At 39.3% G+C, this 22,692-nt stretch overlaps 1 protein-coding gene across 1 annotated transcript in view; it reads right to left on the bottom strand.

Annotated features, from left to right (window-relative positions):
• The window catches only part of LOC111147596 (uronyl 2-sulfotransferase), a 290,452-nt gene that overhangs the window by 156,771 nt on the left and 110,989 nt on the right, over positions 1-22,692 (bottom strand). The window contains exon 2 of the mRNA XM_022503723.1: positions 20,145-20,188. Coding sequence (XP_022359431.1) covers positions 20,145-20,188 — 44 coding nt within the window. The remainder of the gene's footprint in view (positions 1-20,144; positions 20,189-22,692) is intronic.

Raw genomic sequence — 22,692 nt, 5'->3', positions numbered from 1 at the left:
CATCTGCCATCACTTTTGATGGGGGAAAAGTGCTTGCGGAATGTCTATCCAGCAAAAGATTTATCTTCTTGCCAGCTACTTTGACCACAGCGGAGTAATCACTTAGAAGGCAGGAGCAGAGGCTGGCAATTCTCTAAGTGAAAACAGAGGTGGTCTGCCAGCACATGTCCCCCCTGCTAACATGTCATCCCAAAGGACAGCACTGCGGAACAACATTGCATGAATAATGCAGGTTCCGAGAGAGTTCTGAGTCCCTAGGGCCCTCCGGGCTCCACTACCGAAACCAAGCAGCAAAAAGTGCCCGCCCAGAGCTCCTTGCGGCACCTGAAATTAGAATATTAGAAAGCCTATTTAGAGGGAGATGAAAGTTTTCAACCTTTTTATATATACGTGTATATGAAGAATTTCAAATCCTAAGTTAATAAAATCATTCATCTATTCTAAGTGCCGCAAGCACAACGAGAGAACCATTTCGTTTCCTACGCCTTAGCCGGTGACTTTTGAGAACGGGAGAAAGCACTTCTCTCACGGTGGAACTTTTAGAACTCTGTTGTGGAGTCTATTCAAGGCCAAAAGCAGATGGCAATACCCATTTGCATATTTGAGCATCCATTATAATTAGAGCTCTTTAAATATAAAAAAGTTGAATTACTTTCCATTAGAGTTTCTGACAACATAGAGAAATTTCATTAAAACATGCTTCTTCTCAAAGAGAACATCATAAGGCGAATATAATTTCCAATAAAATAAAATTGGAAAAAAAGACATTCATATAAAAATTTTTAAAATTTTAAAAAATTTAAAAAGTCTTAAAAGATAATTCTAAGCTTTTAAAATTATGAAATATGAAATACATACAAAAGAATGTATGAAAACATATTCTTATAATCCTTAATTTTGGATGAATTATAGCTTTAGGCTGTAACTCAAACATTCAAGGATCATATAATCATAACATCAACTGTAAATAATTAGAAGATTAGGAGGAAATTATTGAAAATATTTTGATAAGGTTCAAGAATGAAACCCATGTGAACAGAAGGAATAAATTAAGTTCTTAGATCCCCCCAAAAGGGGATGATTCACCTTTTTAATCAATAGTCTTTTTGTGATGCTAATAAAAAGATTTCTTCAATTCAAACATTATATTACAAAAGCATTTTGTAATTAAAATGAAGGAAAATTCATCTTTCACATATACTTTCGGATACATTTGAAAACATCTATAACTTAATAATTCAAATTACTCATGATTACATGGAGGTAAAAGAAATTGGATATTTATAATTCAAATGTAAAATAATAAATTTGTAAAATATTGTTATTCTGTGTAACAATGGCTGACATTCTCATCTACCAAGATAAAAAATAAACCCTGAAAGTCCAGAATGTTGAAACGAAATTATTTTTCTCTGGGATACTTCACTAATGTACCACTTGGCTTTGGGTCCATAACAATAACCAAGTGGTCCTTTATGTTTTTGACTGGATGAAACAGTAATCTAAAAAGGTATCTCACTGTATCACTGATTAAAAATATATTATGTTTACCTATTAAAAACATTTAATAGGGATGCCTGGGTGGCTCAGTCAGTTGAGCCTCTGCCTTCGGCTCGAGTCATGATCCCAGGGTCCTGGGATCGAGTCCCACATGGGGCTCCTTGCTCAGCGGGGAGCCTGCTTCTCCCTCTGCCTGCTCTGCCTGCCGCTCCCCCTGCTTGTGCTCTCACTCTGACAAATAAATGGATAAAATCTTAAAACACACACACACACATTTAATAACAAAAACACATGTTTGCTAGGGGAAAAAAAAAACTTGGCTAACATGGATCAATCTGATTTGAACCAAATGCCACAAAACATATACAATCACATGTATTTAAAACATCTACCCTGAAAGGCCTCAGCAGATATTCCAAATGGACAGTTGTTATATCTACAAATATTAGCAATTCAGATCCGGACCCAGTAAAGCACAATTCATCAGTTAGTTACATGAGGGCATGTTAACTTAGTTAATGAAATTTGTACCAGGCTGGTGTTAAGCATTTTAGGTGGTTTCTTTCAATCCATCTTCTCAAAAACCCTACCAAGTGGGGACTTCTGTCTCTAGAGGATAATACATATTCAGAAATCTGACCCAAATCACATAGTAGTTAAGAGTCAGTCTTAATCTTAAGTTAGGCTCACTAAGCTCTAGAAGCCGAGCACTCATCTCTTTCCCTCCAATGGCCATCACGCTAATGATGTCTGTCCTCAGTGTCCATCTTGGATCTCAACAAAATTTTGAAATTTCAGAAACATCTACTGGCTAACCCTCACATATTATCTGTGAAGTGAACAAACGACAAGCCCAGATGGGTTCATTTCTTTCCTAGCCTGATATTTCTAGCCATGACGCAATTAAATTGCAACACAGAATATCAAGAGAACTGAGATCCTCCTAAAACTACTCTCTGCTATTTTTCTTAAAGCCCTGACACACGTCTTCAGTAGGATCATTCTTTTTGGCCAAAGGAAAGAGGGCACCTGGCTTCAAAAAAGAGGGAAAAATAAGAGAGGCATAAGAATCAAAGTCAGGGGGGAAAGTAAGTCCAGGTAAGGAGCACCCCTTTTTCCAGGCCACCTGCAATTATCAGACACCATGCGAAACTAGCCACGCACGGTAGAATCAGGCTGGATGGAGCTAACACGAATGACAAGCTTGTTTTGGATACCTCTGACTGCCAGATGAAAGGGTTCCTCCAGGTACGTATAATTTTAGTATTATCCATTAAGCTATAAAAGATGTATAAAACATGTTTCTTGTCCTTAAGGAATTACAATACACTTGGGGAGATAAAAATATATACATACAGGTGACAATTCAAAGTATAATGATGTGTGCCAACTACTGTTATGGGAGAGTATTGGAAGATCCTAAGCAACATTTTTAGTGCTTTACAGTTTTGCACCCAATGATCTCTAATAGAATTTCAAAGGGACCTTCTCCTCTGTGGAAGAAAAGGAATCCTTAAGGTCTGCATTCCCCAAGGGCAAAACTAGGCCACAGTGGCAAGAAACAGTGCTCTCAAAGGTACAGTACAAAGTTTTTAAAGCTGTTTTCTACTTGGAGCCCTTTCTGAATCTCTTCCTGTTGTGGGCCTGTTTCACATTGCTCATTTGTTCTTAGGACTCAAATAACTAGCGTAATAATAAATGGTTCCCAATTTCCCCTTACTGGAGAGGAAAAAAGCCAAGAGGGAGTCTGGGTATGGCCACAGCGAAAGGCTACCAGGAGAGTTTGGCTGGTTCTGCTCTGCTCTGCTCTGCTCTGGATCTTAGGAAGAGACAGCAACTATCCCGCATCTTCTTACCTCCAGGGGTAGTAAAAGTTCAAGATCAAGATGAGAGTGTGAACCTGGAAGACAATTGTCAGGATATCATTGAGCCTGCCTTTCATGAGGCTTCGGGGGCAAAAGGAACCCTGGAGATCCACACTGGGTTCATTTACAGAGGGACCCCCAGGAAGCAGGAAAGAGACGCAGGTCCTGGAGGACTCAGGGGTTCAGGAAACAGGTCATCCCCATCTTTACCCATCAGTGACATAGCCTTACAGATCCAAAACCACTTTTATAAACATTTCTTAAATTCCTTTTCACAAAAATGAGAATGTGAAGAATACAGGGAAATCATTAATATTTTTCATTTTAAAAATGAGATAAACAAAACTCAAGAAACATAGTTGGCTTTTGTCAGCTCTAAGAACTAGGAAGACCTGAAGCTTGGGCTTGTCCCAAGGTGTTCAGACTCCTTGTTCTCAAATCTTCACACAGTTGAGCTTTGAGCTAGGGAGGTCACAGAAGGTGCAGAAATCAGGCAAAGCCCTACAAGAGGGGTACTCTGAACAGCAGCAACCCAACGAATGACTTGGGAGATAAACATCAATAATGACTAAATTGTCAAGAAAAGTCAGTGATTAACAATATTCTTATTGGGAAAAAGAGAAATGTTCATATTCTATATAATAGAAATTCTCTATATAATAGAAAATGAGAATGATCTTACTGGATTGAAGAACATCAACTCTGAAACAAGAGGCTGTGCCTCCCAACAGCCTTGTTCTCTTCCTTACCCACTGTGGATTTGTCATCCATGAACATATATACACTTTTACGGGGAATGATTTATAATTTTGGCCTGCCCTGTAATTTGGGCAAACGAAGTCTGGTTGTTTATCAACCACCAGACAAAGCAGAATATCCTTCCTCTTGTCTTTGATATACTTTAAGATTTGAAGGACATCATTCCTATTTATTTCAGACCAGAGATGTGCTTAGGGCTTGGTGAACAGTTTTGTGCTCTCCTCAAACACACTCCTTCTAGTTTTATAGACTTTGACCATTTTCCCGAGCCAATGTCTTTCCTGGCAAGAATAGAAATCAATTTAGTCTTTTCTTCCAGCTTCCAAGAGCATTCGAGTTGTTACATTCTGGATGTTCTCCAGCTCAATTATGCCTCTTTTGATCTTCGTTGACTAAAACTGCATGTAAACTTTCAGGTGTGGATGGATTGTAGCTTCCACTAGACACTGTTATGTCCTTTGCTGGAGGATGTCCAGGGGTTTGATATCCTCTTTGGGCTGCAGTATCACCCTAGTTGGGAACCCCTAAGTGAGAGCTGACAAAGACACCAGGCTTAGGGGGTAGCACTGTGGTTGAGTACTACTCTTCCACCAAAAAAAAAAAAAAAAGAACAATGAAAAAAAAAAAAAGCAAGAAAAATCTGAGTCACCTGCAAACTCAGGGACTTTTCTGAGTGTTTTTTCCTCTGGGTCACCAGTAAAGACGTTAAAACAAACTGAACATTGATAAAAAGTGCCTGCTTATAGTCCCAAGCTGTCTGCCCCCATTACTTTTATTTTTTATTTATTTATTTTTTTAAAAGATTTTATTTATTTATTTATCAGAGAGAGAGAGAGTACACACAAGCAGGCAGAGAGGCAGGCAGAAAGAGAGGGGGAAGCAGGCTCCCTGCCAAGCAAGGAGCCCGATGCGGGACTCGATCCCAGGACCCCAGGATCATGACCTGAGCTGAAGGCAGCGACTTAACCCACTGAGCCACCCAGGCATCCCTCCCCATTACTTTTAAAACTGAAAGTAAATTGAATTAAGCCAGTTCAAACTGTGTTCCTAAGTGCAAGGTCAAAACTCACAAAGGAAATAGGAATCTCTCAAATAACTACATGCTTTCAGAAAAGTAGCAATATTTTGTTAGCATGATAAAGAATCTCTATTTTAAACTAAGTAGCAAAATCACACTTAGTGTAAGATACTGTAGCATTGTTATTAAAACTTCAAACAAAACAAAGAGGCTGTCTATAGCCATTCATTCATTTGACAAGTATTTATTGAGTGCTACTATGTGCCAGGTACATGCTCTAAATGCTGGTGACATGATAAGAATTAATACACGCTCCCCCAGGATGGACTTTACATTACTTAATATTATTCTGGATAATACTATTAAACCTGAAACAGATAGGAGATAAAATGAATATTGTTCAATTATGTGATCCCCTGTTAAGGAGAAGATTGAATTAAGGAAAAATGATTGAAATAGATACAAAGTTAAGTAACACAAGTATATATAATGCATAAAATCAATAATTTGTAAAGATTATCACAAAATCAATAAATTTTAAAGATTATCACAATCAGTTTATATATATACATATATTTTATATCTAGGAGTAACCTTTTGCAAGAAATGTAAAAGGCCCCATTTGGAACCAAAGAATGCTCAAATAAAGAACATTCAGAGAATAGTAGCAACAACAAAAAGCTCTTGGAAATTAGAAATATGAAAACAATGAGGAAGAAACTTAACGGAAAGATTGGAAAACAGAGTTGAAAAACCTTTCCAGATAACAGAGTAAACAGTCAAAGAAAAGAAAAATGAGAGGAACAAAAATAAGATAGACAACTCTATTTGGAGGTTTGCAACCAAAGAAAGAGTTCCAGAAAGACAGAAAGAGAAAATGCAGAGGAAGAAATCATCACAGAAGAAGGTCAAGCAAATGTCCCAAAATAAGATTGTAGTTTCCAGACCACTGAGTGTCCAGAATAGGACCTGAAAACTGGCACACGGTAGACACAAAATTACACAATTTTAGAACATTAGGAATAAGAAGCTTCCAGAGACAGATTAGATTTTCACATTCAAAGTCAAGAATTAGTCTTCTCAGCCAAGATACTAGAAGCTATAGTGAAACGGAGAAAGATCAACCTTCTGGGCGGGGAATTCTGTTGTGGCAGAGACATGCAATGCTTAGAGCACACAAGTGCTCCATTTCCCAGCCTCCTCCAGCTGAGCCTGGCCTTCCGACCAGTTCCAGCCAAGAGGGTGCTCACAGAAGTGACATGCGTCACCCCTCTAGCTCCTCTTTGCCCTGCCACAGTGACACAAAGGTCCTATGTTGAGATGGTGAAGCCACAGGGGGAATCCAGCCAGGATCTGGAGGAAGCTGCTGAAAGAAAAGAGCCCCTGGATCCACTGAGGATCTTATCTCAGCAAGACATAAACTTGAAGGAGAGAAGCCATTGAGATTTTGTATCACCCTAACCTAGCCTGATCAATATCGATAGATTTCCAATCTGGAATTTTACAACCTGCCAGGCTATTAGTCAAGGGTAGAACAGCCATCTTCAGAAAGGCATTATTTCAGATAACTTCCATACTATGCACCTTTTTCTCAAGAAGCTACTGGAGACCAAGGAAGGAGAAAGGTATGTAGAAAAGGCAGAATAATTTGTTCCCACTACCCACCTCCCCCCGACCGCAACCAGGATGCCAAAGTCCTAACCTCCAGAATCCATGAATGTATTTCCCTACACAGCAAAAGGGATCTTGAGATGGTGAGATTACCCTGGACGACTCAGGTGCACACAACATAATCACAGGGGTCTTCATGAGTGGAAGGGAAATGGGGAAGAGTCAGAGTTTGAAGATGCAACGATGCGGCTTTGAAGATGGAGGAAGGGGCCGCCAGGCAAAGAACACAGGCGGCCTGGAAAAGGGAAGGAAATGGATTCTCTCATAGAGCTTCCAGCAGGAACACAGCCTGGCTGACTCCTTGACGTTAGTCCAGAGCCACCCATTTCAGACTTCCGTAAGATAATACACTTGTGCTGTTTTCAGCCCCCAGGCTTGTGGTAGTGCATTACAGCAGCAGGGGGAAATTCTTGCAACATGGGGTATAGGAAGTGGAAGCCAAGGCAGAAAGGGGGCACTCCCAGACACATCTGGGCTGGAGGCTGGACCCAAACCGGAGCAGGAGAGAAGGCCCAGGAGAGACATCTACAACCTCACTAGCGTGTTGGGAGGCGCTGGGATTTACGCTGCTGGAAAAAAGTCTCATGATAACTTGGATGGGGAAGAACATATCATAATGGCCCCACCGCTCCTGTTATTTGCCTGGTGGCAGCAGTAAAAACTGAGTGTTGGGGCAGCCCAAATAACACACACTGGGTTTAGGAGGAGGGGGCTGAAAAAGGGGGATGAAGGTGGGGAGCAATGGGCTGTCATGAAAGTGCTATATCCGCCCATTTCCAGCAGAAGGAGGTCAACAGAGGAAGCCTAAAGCTGAAAAAAACAAACAAACAAACAAACAAACAAAAAAACCCAGAAATCAGCATAAGCCAGTTAGTTATTCAGAGATATGAAAGCTGATTCTTAAAACTGGCTGAAAGAGTGTAAAGGTACTATTTCTGAACAACAGAAAGTAATGGGGAGGGTGTAGTCAGGGGTCACTTCTTCACAAGCTAATGAGCCATTTGGTGCTTTAAACTCTCTGCGTTATGTATATGCATAACTTTGATTAAACATAAAATGTACATACAGGGGCTGGCAAAACATTTGCAACAAATGATACATAGGCCTTCATATTCTTAATATACAGTGAAGATTAGGCAGGATGGTGAAAAATGCTTTGTTATGCTTGTCTCTGAGTGGTGGCATAATATGTGATTATTCTTTCCTGCTGCTCTATAATTTTCTGTACTTCCCACATCAAAACAAAATAGGAGCATGCATAATTTTTAAAACAAAAAGAACTGGTCAGATGGTCAAGGAAGAAATAAAACAAGCAAAAAGAATTAGGTAACTATATTGGAAGCTGCTAAAATGTTTAAGTTACTACAACTTTGAAAACCCTCAAGCAGTTGTTACCCTGCCAAAAAAAATGGCGGCCTGAGTTTTCTTAATTTACTAAAGCAATTTCTTGATTAAATATGCTTTCCAACAACAATTTGCAATTTAAAAATTTCATGCTTCATTTAAAGCGCTTTATTTTTGTTAAAGGCAGCCCAAACCTGACAACGCATTAAGTCTGTGATTGTGACTGGTGCGGGTTTGGATAAGGTTTGGAGAACATATTATCACCAATAACTGGCCTGTGGGCTTTGAGGAGTGGGGTGGGGAAGATGCTAAGAGAACAATTATATAAACCACATATTTTTAGTCCTGTGGCTTCACAGAATTTTTTTAATTAACAGAAAAAGACAGAAGTGGAAGATACGCTTAATAGTACTAACCATTTGTTGAGTAAGAAATGGATTCGTTATGTTCTTCTTGGGAAGGAGTGAACACATTACATGCTCATAAAACTGATAAATTTAGAAGTACTGTTTCTGAACTTGGACACAGATTTCCATGGAAAGTTGAAATCTCAGGAGGCCATTGGCTGGGTCAAAGCCTTTCATGCTAATGATTAGAGGCTGCGATGAGTTCAATGGAAGTGTGAAAGAAGAATACAGGTGACTTACATAATACCTATTATGTAAGGCTGATTTGTTCCTGTTTGGCAGATTCATCTTCTTCTTCTTCTTTTTTTTTTTAAATCTTCTATGTTATTAATTATCCATCTCAAACAATATACCTAAGTATAAAGTTCTTCAGGGTACCCACTGAACTCAAATGCTCTTAGAATTATTTAAAAATAAAATACTCGAGTCATAAATTTTCCTATCATTTGCAATGATTAAAAAAAAAAATGAGAGGGTAGAAGGGACTCCTTCAAGGTCATACTTATCTGAGTGTAACTGATTCCTAACTCCCAGCCTCATTCTGTTCTGCTAGTTCTTTCTCTAAACCTAATACATTTATCATGAATCATTAAACACAAACCTATTACCCAGTGCAATTGATTCATCCATAAAATGAAAAGTGACTCCACTTTTGTAGTGTTTTTTAAAAAGGACTTTGGGTAAAGCCTGGTGTGGACACAGAGAACAATATGGGCTTAAGAAAAGCTGAATGCCAAAGGTCGTGGAAGGCTTTGCTTTCTGTTCCAAACCAGCCCAAGGAAGAAAGGGGGCAACAACAGAACCTGAAAGTTCTTCTACTGGTATCTGGTATGCCACCAGACATGTAATTAATTGCTTTTAAAAATCCAGAGAAAATACAGTTGGGGGTTGGGAGCAAGTCTTATTCTAAGTAATAGCAAACTGAGTTCCCAGAATCTGTAAAAGGCTGTTTATAAGCAATACCTGGAGTACAGAAGAACCCCTGCTGGATGCTTACTTATGTTTGGTGCCTAAGTGCTTCCTTTAAGCTCACAACTCTACAAGGTGGATGGAACCATCTTTTTTTACAAATATAAAACTGAAGCTCAGAGAGATGAAGTGTGTATTCTAAGGTAACTAGTTACATAGTAGGATCTGAACTGAGGTCTGACACCAAAATCCATGCTTCTCAGACTCCTGACCACCAAGAGCAATTACGGAAGTTGGAATGAAGACTTTGGGACATTAAAAGACTAACATGTTTTAAATCTCAGGGGTGGACCCATTGGGTAGGTTGGATGTATGTCTTCTCTGTCTCACTAATTTTTTATCTTTGGAATATTTCATAATTAAAAGATAACTATTAAAAGAAACTAATTAAACATAATTAAAAGAAACTTCATTGTTTCTGCCTTGGATAAAAATAAGAAGATCTAAACTTTGGAGATTGCCATTTTTTTTTTTTTTCCCAAAGAAGATCAGACAATGTGGGTCTGGGGTATTTACAACAGGATGAGATGGAGCTCTAAAACCAGAAGGCCTGCTTAGCAGCAGCAATGGCTTCAGGAATTGTCAGACCGGAAGCAGCTAGATGAAGTAGGCCAAGCTCACATCCAAGTCTGTGCCCAAGATTTATTTGCTTCTTGCAGATCTTAACAGACAACAGAAAAACAAGGTGGATGGCCATGTCTGTACGCTCAAAAATAGGTTCTTGATCAAGAATATCTTGATCACAGAACCGTGTGCTCCCATAGTTTTTGATTCTTTAAAACCTCCAGATGCAAGTAGACCGTAAAGTATTAGATGACAGAAATGATCTTCAACTATTTTGTGTCTTTCCGATCCTTTGCATAAAGTAGGCACTCAAAAATTAATCAATACTAAAGGGAAATTAGCTTCTGGGGTGGTTTGGGAGGTAAAAAGGACTAACCTTTACTGAGCAATTGTTCAATGTCACACACCACTATGTATTAGACAAATGTCATTTCAATTAACATCACTACTTCTCATTCATTTGAAGATTGCTTGCTCAGCATAATAAATTGTAAAACCTCTTCTAATGAACCCATTTTTAAATAGAATTCTGGATACTAATACTACATAGAATGTTACTTTATATGGAAAAAATAGTATGTATTATCTTATATATCAAAATACTTTTATATACAAATGTCAGCATCAGCATATATCTTAACCCTCCAGGTATCATCAGGATGCACTGCACCCAATTTTAGTTTTTGGGGGTTTGGGGGTTTTTTAACAATTCTAACTATTTGTGTGTATTAACATTTCTTTTTTTTAAGATTTTAATTAACTTACTTCTTTGAGAGAGAGAGAGAGTGAGCGAGCAGGGGGAGGAGCAGAGGGAAAGGGGTAAGTAGGCCCCATGCTGAGCGTAGAGACCATTGCGGGGCTCAATCTCATGAGCCAGAGATCAGGATCTGAGCCAAAATCAAGTCAGAGGCTCACTGACTGCACCACCCAGGCACCCTTGTGTATCCGTATTTCTTGACATCATTCTTTTTTAGAATGTTCCAAAGAAAATACACCTTATTTTTCAATAAAGAGAATAAAACCCATTCTACCCTATAGTTATTGTCAAATAGGTCCATATTATTACAATTATAGAATCATAATTATAATACTAAATATAATTACCATATAACAGGGTCTATCAGCCTCTCGAAAAAATGTAAGATCCACTATGGGATCTTAATGATTTTACTTTTTTCTGCATCTTGAGACACTTGCTTTCTCACCATACTAGAATAATTGCCTACCAATTATGCATCAATTACTCTCAAATATGCTTTAAAAAGACAAAAGTAGCAGAAAAATTGAAGAATGGTGGAATGGCTGTAACTACACTGCTGTTCAGTGATTACCGGAATGTTCTATTCTGTGCTGTCCAATACACTAGCCACCAGCCACAGAGAACCCAAGGAATTTGATACGTAGTCAGTGCAAATGAGAAACTGAATTTTTAAAAAATTTTCATTAATTTAATTTCAATAGCTGCATGAGCCTAATGGCTACTGTCCTGAACAGGGTAGGCCTGGAATAGTAAGTCACTGGCAAAATACACCACTATTGCATTGCTCTTTGTATTTTACTGTGTTGTCCAAAGATTGTGTCATCTTTCCAAAAGATATAAAAGAAGACTGGAGACACCATCTTTGTAGTTTGCTTTTAACTTTCATGAGAGTGGAGAGTTTGGAATTTTTATTCCTGCCTATAATGACAAAGAGAAGAAAACTGACAGAGGAAGAGGTTTTACAAGGGTTGGCGGAACAAGAGATGAATGCTGGAGTTAGACAGCAGCACTTGCGACTCTAATCATGACGATGATATTGATCGTGAAAGGGAAAACCACAGACTCTGAGCCTTCAGATGATGACATCCTGGATTAGTTCTCTCAAATTCAATAGTTGATGAGGAAACAACATACGTCTAAGGACAAAATTTATATATATTTTTTTTTAATTAATTAACTACATTTATATATATTTATACATATGGTGTTCTCATGCAGTTAGTCATCAAGCAGAAGGACTTCATCAAACAATATTTTGCAACAAGAACCTTGACAATCCCATTTTACTAAATGAATGTGGGACAGTGTCCTCTAACCTTTTATGATATTTGTATACCAAAATGTATTATATATGCAGTTTATAAATGGACAAATGCTGAAGGTAGGTATGTATACAAAAGTGACTGGGAGGGAAAAGATGAGGTAAAAATTAAACATTTACTGGATTGATAAAAAAATGTTTAAAGGGTTCATTGCACTTGGATAGTAAATGGTGATGACTATTTTTTTCTGGTATACTAGAGTTAAAACTTATCTTGTAGTTAAGCTACCAGATAACTATATGAAAGAGTAAAATTCCAGAAATAAGGTAAAAATTTATTATATTTCTACTTATATAGGTAATCTTGAAATGGCTAAAATAGACCCTGGGGCTACACAGCCTTGGGTTAGGATTCCAAGCCTAGTACTAAGAACATGACCCTTGGCAAGTTATTTAGCTTCTCTATGAACTAGTTCCCTCATCTGTAAAATAAGGATTAAAAAATTACTTCCTCTCTTGGAAATTAAAAAATACTTTAAGACAAATGAAAATGGAAACACAACATCCCCAAATCTTTGGGAAACAGCAAAAGTAGGTCTAAAGGGGTAGTTTCTGGCAATACAGGCCTAACTTGACAAACAAGAAAAATCTCAAATGAACGACCTAACCTTACCCCTAAAGGAACTGGAGAAAGAAGAAAAAACAGAGCCGCAAATTAGTAGAAGTAAGAAAATTATAAAGATTAGGATGGAAATAAATAAGAGACTAAAAAAAAACCAGAAAAGATCACTGAAACTAAGAGCCAGTTCTTTGAAGAGATAAACAAAATTGATAAACCTTTAGCCAAATTAAAAAAGAAAAAAGAGAACTCAAATAAATAAAAGCAGAAATCAAAAAGAAGTAAAAATCAACACTAGAGAAATACAAAGGATTTTATAAGAGACTACTATAAAAAATTATATGTCAACAAACTGGACAACCTCAAAGAAACAGATAAATTCTTAAAACGCACAATCTTCTGGGGCACCTGGGTGGCTCAGTTGGTTAAGTGCCTGCCTTTGGCTCAGGTCATGATCCCAAGGTCCTGGGATTGAGTCTTGTGTTGGGATCTCTACTCAGTAAGGAGCCTGCTTCGCCCTCTCCCCCACCCATCATGCTCTCCCTCTCTGAAACAAATAAAATCTTTAAAAATATATATATAATCTCCTAAGACTGAATCAGAAAGAAATAGAAAATCTGAACAGACTAGTTGCTAGTAATGAAATTGAGTCAGAAATTGAAAAACTCTCAAGAAACAAAAGTCCAAGACCAGATGCTTCACAAGTAAATTCTATCAAACGTTTAGGAGGAATTAATACCTATCCTTCTCAAACTATTCCAAAAAAATTGAAGAGGAAGGAATGCTTTCAAATTTATTCTATAGGGCAGCATTACCCAGATACAAAAATCAGACAAAGACACTACAAGAAAAAATTACAAGCCAATATCCCTGGGTGAACATAGATGCAAAATTCCTCATCAAAATATTAGCAAACCGAATTCAGCAAGATATTAAAAGGATCAAGTGGGATTTATTCCAAGGATGCAAGGATGGTTTGATATCTGCAACTCAATCCGTGCGACACATTACATTAAGAAAATGAAGGATAGGGCGCCTGGGTGGCTCAGTGGGTTAAAGCCTCTACCTTTGGCTCAGGTCATGATCTCAGGGTCCTGGGATCGAGCCTCACATCAGGCTCTGTGCTCAGCAGGGAGCCTGCTTTCTCCTCTCTCTCTGCCTGCCTCTCTGCCTACTTGTGATTTCTGTCTGTCAAATAAGTAAATAAAATTAAAAAAAAAAAAAGAAAATGAAGGATAAAAATCATATGATCATTGCAGTAGATGCAGAAAAAGCATTTGAAAAAATCCAATATCTATTCATTATAAAACACTTTCAACAAAGTGGGTATAGAGGGAACACACCACAACATAAAAAATGCATATATGACATATCTACAACTAATGTCATATTCAACAATAAAAAGCTACAAGCTTTTGCTCTAAGATCAGGTACAAGACAAGGATGCCTACTATAACCAATTTTATTCAACACAGTATTAGAAGTCCTAGCAACACCAATCAGACAAGGAAAAGAAATAAAAGCATCAAAATTGGTAAGGATGAAATCTCACTAACAGTTTCACTATTTTCAGATGACATGGTAATATATACAGAAAGCTCTGAAACTCCACCAAAATACTACCAGAACTAATAAACAAATTCAGTAAAGTTACAGGATACAAATTATTATACAGAATGCTGTTATGTTTCTATACACTAAGAATGAACTACCAGGAAGAGAAATTAATAAAACAATCCCATTTACAATTACAAGAAAAGAGTAAAATAGATAGGAATAAAGTTAACCAAGGAGGTTAAGGACTTATACTCTGAAAGTTATAAGAATCTGATGAATGAAATTTGAGATGAAAGAAATTGAAGGGAAAATATACCATGCTCATGGATTAGAAGAATTAATATTGTTAAAATGTCCCCACTACCCAAAGCAATCTCTACCAAAATACCAATAGCATTTTTCACAGAACTAGAACAAATAATCCTAAAATTTATACAAAAGCACAAAAGACCCTGATTAGTTAAAGCAATCTTGAAAAAGAAGAACAAAATGAAGGCATCACACTCCTGAATCTCAAACTATCCTATAAAACTACAGTAATCAAAACAGTATGTATGGGCATTAAAAATAGACACACACATCAGTGAAACAGACTAAAGAGGCCAGAAATGAACCCACCATTATATGGTCAATTAATCTACAATGCAGGGGACAAGGATACACATTGGAGAAAAGACATCTCTTCAATAAATGCTGCTGGGAGAAGTGGACACTACATGCAAAAGAGTGAAAGTGGACCACTTTCTTACACTATACACAAAAACAAACTCAGATTGGATTAAAGACCTAAATGTGAGACCTTAAACCATAAAACTCCTAAAAGAAGACGTAGGGAGTAGCTTCTTGGGTGTCAGCATTAGCAATATTTCTTTTGGATCTGTCTTCTCAAGCAAGGGCAGCAAAAGCAAAAGTTAATTGGCACTATAACAAACTAAAAGCCTTTTGCACAGCAAAAAAAAAAAAAAAAATATATATATATATATATATGTATATATATATATATATATATCTCAACAAAATAAAAAGATAACCTGGTGAATTAGAAGATATTCACAAATGATATACCCAATAAGGGGTTAATATCCAAGATACATAAAGAACTCACACAACTCAACACCAAAAAACAAAGAATCCAGTTTAAAAATAGGCCGAGGGTTTATTCTTTCTTTTCCAAAGAAAACAAACAGAGGGCCAACAGACACATGAAAAAATGTTCAACATCACTAATCATCAGGGAAATACAAACCAAATCCACAATAAGATAACACCTCACACCAGTCAGAATGGCTAGTATCAAAAAGACAAGAAATACCAAGTGCTGATGAGGATGTGGAGACAAGGGAACACTTGTGCATTGCTGGTGGGAATGTAAATTGGTACAGCCACTACAGAAAATAGTATGTAGGGTCCTCAAAAAATTGAAAATAGAAACATCATATGATCCAGCAATTCCAGTTCTGGATATTTAGTCAAAGAAAACAAAAACACTAATTTGGAAAGTTATATGCACCCCCATGTTCACTGCAGCATTATTTATAATAGTCAAGGTATGGAAGCAACCTGTGTCCATATATAGATAAACTGGTAAAGAAGATGTGATATATATGTGTACACACACACACACACACACACACACACACACACACACACACACAGAGGAATATTACTTAGCCATAAAAAAAGAATGAAATCTTGCTGTGTGTGACAAAATGGACAGATGTAGAGGATCTTATGTAAGTGAAAGTGAAGTACATCAGACAAAGACAGATACTACATAATTTCACTTATATGTAGAATCTAAAAACAAAATAATTAAACCAACAAAACAAAAACAGACTCTAAATACAGAGAATAAACTAGTAGTTGCCAGAAGGAGAGTGTGGGGGAAGGGGTGAAAACATTGAAGAGGATTAAGAGGTATAGGCTTCCAGCTATAAAATAAGTAAGTCATGGGTATGTAAAGTTCAGCATAGAGAATATAGGTCAATAATACTATAACTTTGCATGGTGACAGAAGGCTAACTACATGTACCATGATGAGCGTTGCATAATGTAGTAAATTCCAATCACTACAACACAGGTTGTACACCTGAAACTAATATAATATTGTATGTCAACTATCCTTTAATCTTAAAAAATGATTTCCTCTTCCATAGGGTTTTACCAAGACTAAACTTGCATGCAAAATTCTTTTTTTTTTTTTTTTTAAAGATTTCACTTATTTATTTGAGAGAGAGAGAGAACTCGAGAGGGGGAAGGTCAGAGGGAGAAGCAGACTCCCCGTTGAGCAGGGAGCCCGCTGTGGGACTCGATCCCGGGATTCCATGATCATGACCTGAGCTGAAGGCAGTTGCTCAACCAACTGGGCCACCCAGGTGCCCCGTACACAAAGTTCTTCACAGGGTGCCTGCCACTAGGAAAGGATAGACACCAGCTATGGACAGTGCTTTTATTTTTCTTGAGTTGCTTAGACCAGCTCTCCTTATTTATCAGATTTGGGACCCCAACATACATGCATGAAACAATCCCCACATCCTATTTGCTACCACCCGAATTTATCATTGCTGCCACCAGCTGCTTGTGTGGGGACCCAAAGGCCAAGTGAAGTGGAGCAGGAAAAGATAGCAACCTTCAGAGATCAGGTTGCTCTCGGGTGTCATGAACTTCAGAAGCAGCTGCAGAGGTCCGAGCAGCACGGGCTTTCCAGCCTGACCCTCATCTTCTCTTGCATGAGGGCTTTCTCCCTCCATTCCCCACCCCCCACCCTGATCTTTAGGTTGAACGGGCATTACTCTAATGAAATAAAAAAAATACAAAACAAAATATAAAGTTAAGAGTAAAAATCTCTTGAAAGCTCACCATCCAGAGAAAACACTACTATCCTTCCAGGCTTTTCTCTGTACACACATATCCCATACACGCAACTTCATAAGAAGTGTGATTGCACAATCCTGGCCACTGCATGTCTGTTTTTGTTCTCAAGAATATCTTTCTAATTCATTCAGTAGAGATCTACGTGTTCATTCTTAGCAGGGCTCTAACCTTAAGCCATGTGTTCTGTGTGCACACAAAACAGTAGTAAAAATGGTTCACAGAAGAAAATACTAACATCTGCCTTTAAATAATGACTTAGATTAAAAATGGAGGTGAGCTGTGCCATTAAAGCAGATTTTAAAAACAAGTAAAAAATTCAGAGGCTTTTTTTTTTTTTAAATGAAAATCCTGGCAAGAAGGAAGCCCTGGGCTCTGTGTGCTATGTGGCACACACCCCATTCCCTAAATGGCTATTACTTGTGGAATGTGAAACTCGTGGAATGAACTTTTAATAAAATGAGAACTCGCCTGTAAACCTCAGTACATTTTCAGGGTTTAAAAACCTTATTTTATCTAGATCACAGCTCTTTCAATCTTGGCATCAGAAAGTTATTTCTGAATGCTAAACAAGTATGAAAATGGTGGGTCTGCCCTCAGTCTTGCTTTCCTGTGCCAGGCTGGGGGTGCATTCTGGAGGCCACATACGTGTGAGTCCGTCTCCTCTGGATGCCACCATGGTCCTGGAGACCCCAGGGGTCTATGGACCCAACTAATCAAGGCCCAACTTCAGGGGACATTCAAGGGACCTTAATCTGGAAGTCTGACTTTATCATTTCTGGGATTCATTTCCACCCTGGCAGAAGTAATAAGCATGGATGAAAAGATGTTAACATACCAACATTATTTTTACTCATTTTTGTATTCTTCTTATTTTGGCTACTGCTTAGGAAGTCAAAACAGTGTTTTTGCTACTCCACTCCTAGATAATGAAAATACAGTTATAGTAAAAAATCTGTCGCATTCTGCTGGTTGACGGAGATTATATTCACAATTTTGAACTTGGAATAGAATTGATAAAAATGGATTGAGCCTGAAAGTGATCTAAAATGATCTGATATGACCTGATCATTTCTGGGTGTCATAGGGAGCTCTGGCTGGAGGTGGGGGAAGAGGGAGGGGTAAAGACGAGGCTGCAGGGGTGGGGGAAGGCAGAACCAGGATAAGCTCCACACGGGCAAGGGGAGAGAATCCAGCAAATACAGAATCCAGGCACCGAGGATACTAGTAAAGAGGCAGGCAGGGTGGCCAGCTCAGCAAGATCAAGGACCCTAGGCAGATTAAGGAGGTAGTCCCAAGCCAGTTACCAAGGATCGTGTCAAGAAGGCAAGTTTATATGAAGTGGGCCTGGGTCTCTCTGCTAGATAAAACCCCATTTATCAAACCTGAAACCCTAAATAGTGTCCCAACATGCCACTGAGACAAACAGCTAATGGGTCCCACACAGCCAGTCTCACCCCCTTTCCCTGCAGAACAGAGAGAGTAGGGGGTGGTTTGCTTGGCTCCTCTTGGGAGAGAAGTACAGTTAGTGGTGCAGGAACCTAGCAGGGCATCCATACCATTCTTCTCCCCCACACCCACTCATCTTCCCTTCCAGACAGTTTATTTTCCAAAGAAAATTTGTTTTCACTGTAAGATGAGTTACAATAGTGAGTCATCATTACATGAATAAGTAGCCTTTATAAAATAAGCCATACCACTCTCTCTAGGCCATCAGCAGTAAAAACAACACAGAAAATGTCCAGGGACATTGTTTTCTCTAGATTCATTGCCTTTAAAGCAAACATGGTCCCAAGAACAGCACCATCAGCAACACTTGAGAGATTGTTAGAAATGCAAGTTCTCAGGTCCTACACCAGACCTACAGAATCAGATACTCAGGGGTCTGGGCCCAGCAATCCGTGTTTTAATAAGCCTTCAGGAAACCCTGAGGCAAGCTCAAGTTTGAGAACACTGGCCGAGTGGAAGAAACCTGGGCTGGGAGCCAGGAGACCTTATTCATATTCCAGCTCTGGATTCCATGGTCCAATTCAGTGAAATTTAATGAATAGTCACGATGTGCTACTGCAAGGGTGTGGGGTTGCCAAGAGGAGCTAGACATGGTTCTTATCCATGGATGGTATCGAACTTTCATATTCTTTTGCTCCTTCAGGATAGGGCCTATTTTGTTCTGTCGCTCTTGTTTTGTTTCGTGTTTGTATTCCCAGTGCCCGCAGCATCACAAGCCCCCAGTATATATGCAGTGGACCAAGTGGCAGAGCCAGTCACAACTGTGATAAATACCACTGGGCCATTCATCAATAACTGTAATGTTCCTCCAGTCTAGTTAACACGAGCCACTGTTTATTTAATGCTTATTGCATACCAGGGGCTGAATGTCATAGATCAGCTCACTGGATACTGTTAGATGTCCTGTACTGTGGGTAGTATGGTTAATCCCACTTTGCACATCAAAAAACTGAGGCTCCTAGTATTACGTAATTTGTCCAATATCATACAGTGAGAGTGGCAGAGTCGGTGATGCCCCCAGGAAGACCTTGTTCCAAAGCTTATAGTCTTACAAATAGTAGAATATGTCTTCAAATCCCACAAGCTCAAAAGCCGACTTTGAGATAAATTTCCAGCCTCTAAGCTTAGTGGGTGCTTAAAACTCTACTTTGAAGGTCATCATCATAAGTGGTCCAAGACTGTCTTCATTATTCTCATTCTCTGGTATATCGATTGGTGTTCACTGAGCTTAAGAGAGTAAATAGTAGTGGGGAACTCCACTAAGAGGTCACTGGACTATTCTGACCCTTAAAACTCAGGCCAAAACTGCTTATAGGTTCTTCTCCTCGCTCTACGTCAAAGATGAACTTGATGTCTGTCATCTATTTTCCTGTAAACAATTCAGGGCCAGGAGGGCTCTGGTTGGGATTGCTGGAGGCTGTAGGGACTGAGAAAAGGAAAGGGGATCTACGCCACAGGCAAAGACCTTACCTTACTAGGAGGCGGTCCATGATCATCCAAGTAAGTGGAATTTCCTAGGGGAAGAAAGAAGAAAGTTGATGAATTGATACTTTTAAAACCAAAGTGATTTTAGAGCAAAGTCATTGAAAACAAGCATCCTAGGTATATCCCTGTTTAGACAACTGTACTAAAGAACAATGGGTAATTAATTGCCAGTTTGGTGGGATTTTGTTGATATCACCATGCTCGATTACAGATCCAACAGTTACAAACACTGTATATACGTTGGTGTGTATGCCCACATAACAAATGCAGAAATACGCACCAGTGTCCCTCACCCAGTATCTGTTGAGTTTATTGTAGACCACTGATTCTCAAACCTCAGTGTGCATCAGAAGTACCCGTGGAGCTTGTGAAACACAGACTGCCTGGGTCTACAGTGTCTCTGATATTTTGCATCTCACAAGCTCCCAAGTGATGTTGATGCTGCAGGTCCTGGAACCAGACTTTGAGAACCCTTTACTGCACTGTTCTCTACTTTGTCTTGATTATTGATTTTCCTTGGTCTTTCCAGTCTTGCTTGCATTGGAAGCTTGATCTGTCTTTATGAATAGCCGCTTACTGGCTTGTGTGCCTCAGAGGGGTTAGGACAGAAACCAAAGGTCACTGAGTTCCTTTTATGTAGCAGGTACTCTGCTCAGGCTTTCCAGGATTTCATTTAATTCAAATATTGGAGGTGGGTTATAATTACCCTCACTTACAGAGGAGGGAACAGAAGCCTAGAGAAATCCAGTAATTGGCTCAGGGTCATCCCCTGTTCAACTGCAGAAAAGATAGAAGACTGTATTTTCCAGAGTGTGCTTGGCTCATCTGAAAAGCCTACCTACCAGCTTTTCCAGAGCCTGGAAATGGACAACACATCCTGGGCACTGAGCCCACAGCCCCGGGCACCGGCCTGGCAACATGCTTGAGACCACGGGGGGAGCCAGTGATGTGCTCGTATATTCAGAAGCTCCTTCCAGGGAGACAGTACTTGTCAGTCAGGGGAAATTACCTCCACAAAAAGTGAAGATGGCCAGTCTTTCTAACACAACAAAATAAGAACAATATTAGAAACACAAGGATACCTAGAGAGAATAGTAGCTTAAGGAATAAGGTAAATGTCCCAGCTGAAGTAGGTGAAAGGCGCTTCTTTAGGAGAATGCAAAAGTGACTTAAGGAATTGAAATAAAAAGAAGTAGGGGGCACCTGGTTGGCTCAGTGGGAAGAGCATGCAATTCTCGATCTCGGGGTCGTGAGTTCGAGCCCCATGTTGGGTGCAGAGATTAACTATTAAAATAAATCAACTTCTTTTTTTTTTTTAAGGGAGAAGTAGAACTTAAGACAGAGACAGTTCAAATGGAGAAACTTATCCAAAGCATAACAAATAAGTGGGTTTTGTCTTACAGGGTTTTTTTTCCCTTTTCCATACCGGGGCATCAGCCATTCCTCTTTCTTTGTAGTCTTCTGATCTATCACCCGCTTGATGGCCACAGTGACTGTACCCTAATGGGCTAGTTGTATACAGTAAAGGGACAACAGAGCCCAATTTTTGTGCCTGAGACACACAGACACAAACACCCGGCATGCGCACGATTGGGTTATTTTCAGGAAACTTTGAAATGTGAATACGAGTAACGATTTGTTTGATCTTAATTATTGCGCTGCACTCTACTGAGAACACACAGAAATGAAATTTATCTGACTTAATAAAGAGGATATGTATGAAAGAATCCAGAAAAATGACTGCCTCAGTCTTAAGAAGTATTCAGAGCTACTGCTACGTAATATAGTCGGTATGGCTGTGGGAGGGTCTCATCACCTCGTCTTGTGAATGTATCCTTCCAGAAGGGACCTGAGAAAGCCCATCAAACTGCAGCCATGTTCTCCAGGTCTCAGTCTCAGGGACCAGACAACTCAAACAACTAAGTGTTTTCTAAAATACTAGAAGATTCCACAAGACACAAAGTTCCTAAAAATGAATGACTTGAATGTCTGACTGCCCCCTCACACTCCAGACTCAGCAATGCATGGACTCCTTAGCAACTTGGCCTGGATGTCTACAGGCATCTCACACTTGGCCAGTCCAAAGTCTTTATTTGCTGCGATTTCCCACCTCCTCCCTCCACCACGAACTGCCACCACCACCACCCATCCTCCTTATCTGGTCACACAACACATCCCTTCCCTTGTGGGCTCCAAAGCCCAAAAGTCATCCTTGATCCATTCTCCTTCCCTTACCCGACCTGTACCAACCCAGTCACAGGTCCCATTGGCTCAGGCTTCAAATCATTACTCAGATCTGATCACTTCCCACCAGCCCCTCTGGGCCATCTGAGAGAACCCTTGCATCTCCTCACTGGTTACAAATTTGCTCCTCTACCCATGTAGCAACCAGAGGGATCTTTTAACCTTATCCATCAGGCCATGTCAGCTCTCTGTTTCAAACCTATTTCTCTAAGAACAAAATAGTCAACTCTTTCCATGGCCTATACCCCCACATGACCCAGGCCCTGCCCTCCAACCACACCCACCGCCA

Source organism: Enhydra lutris, unplaced genomic scaffold (genome assembly GCF_002288905.1).
Source record: "Enhydra lutris kenyoni isolate GAN:26980312 unplaced genomic scaffold, ASM228890v2 scaffoldscaffold17, whole genome shotgun sequence".
Taxonomy (NCBI): Eukaryota; Metazoa; Chordata; class Mammalia; order Carnivora; family Mustelidae; genus Enhydra; species Enhydra lutris.
The sequence above is the reverse complement of the archived record's forward strand: the minus strand, read 5'-3'. Positions and strand labels throughout refer to the sequence as shown.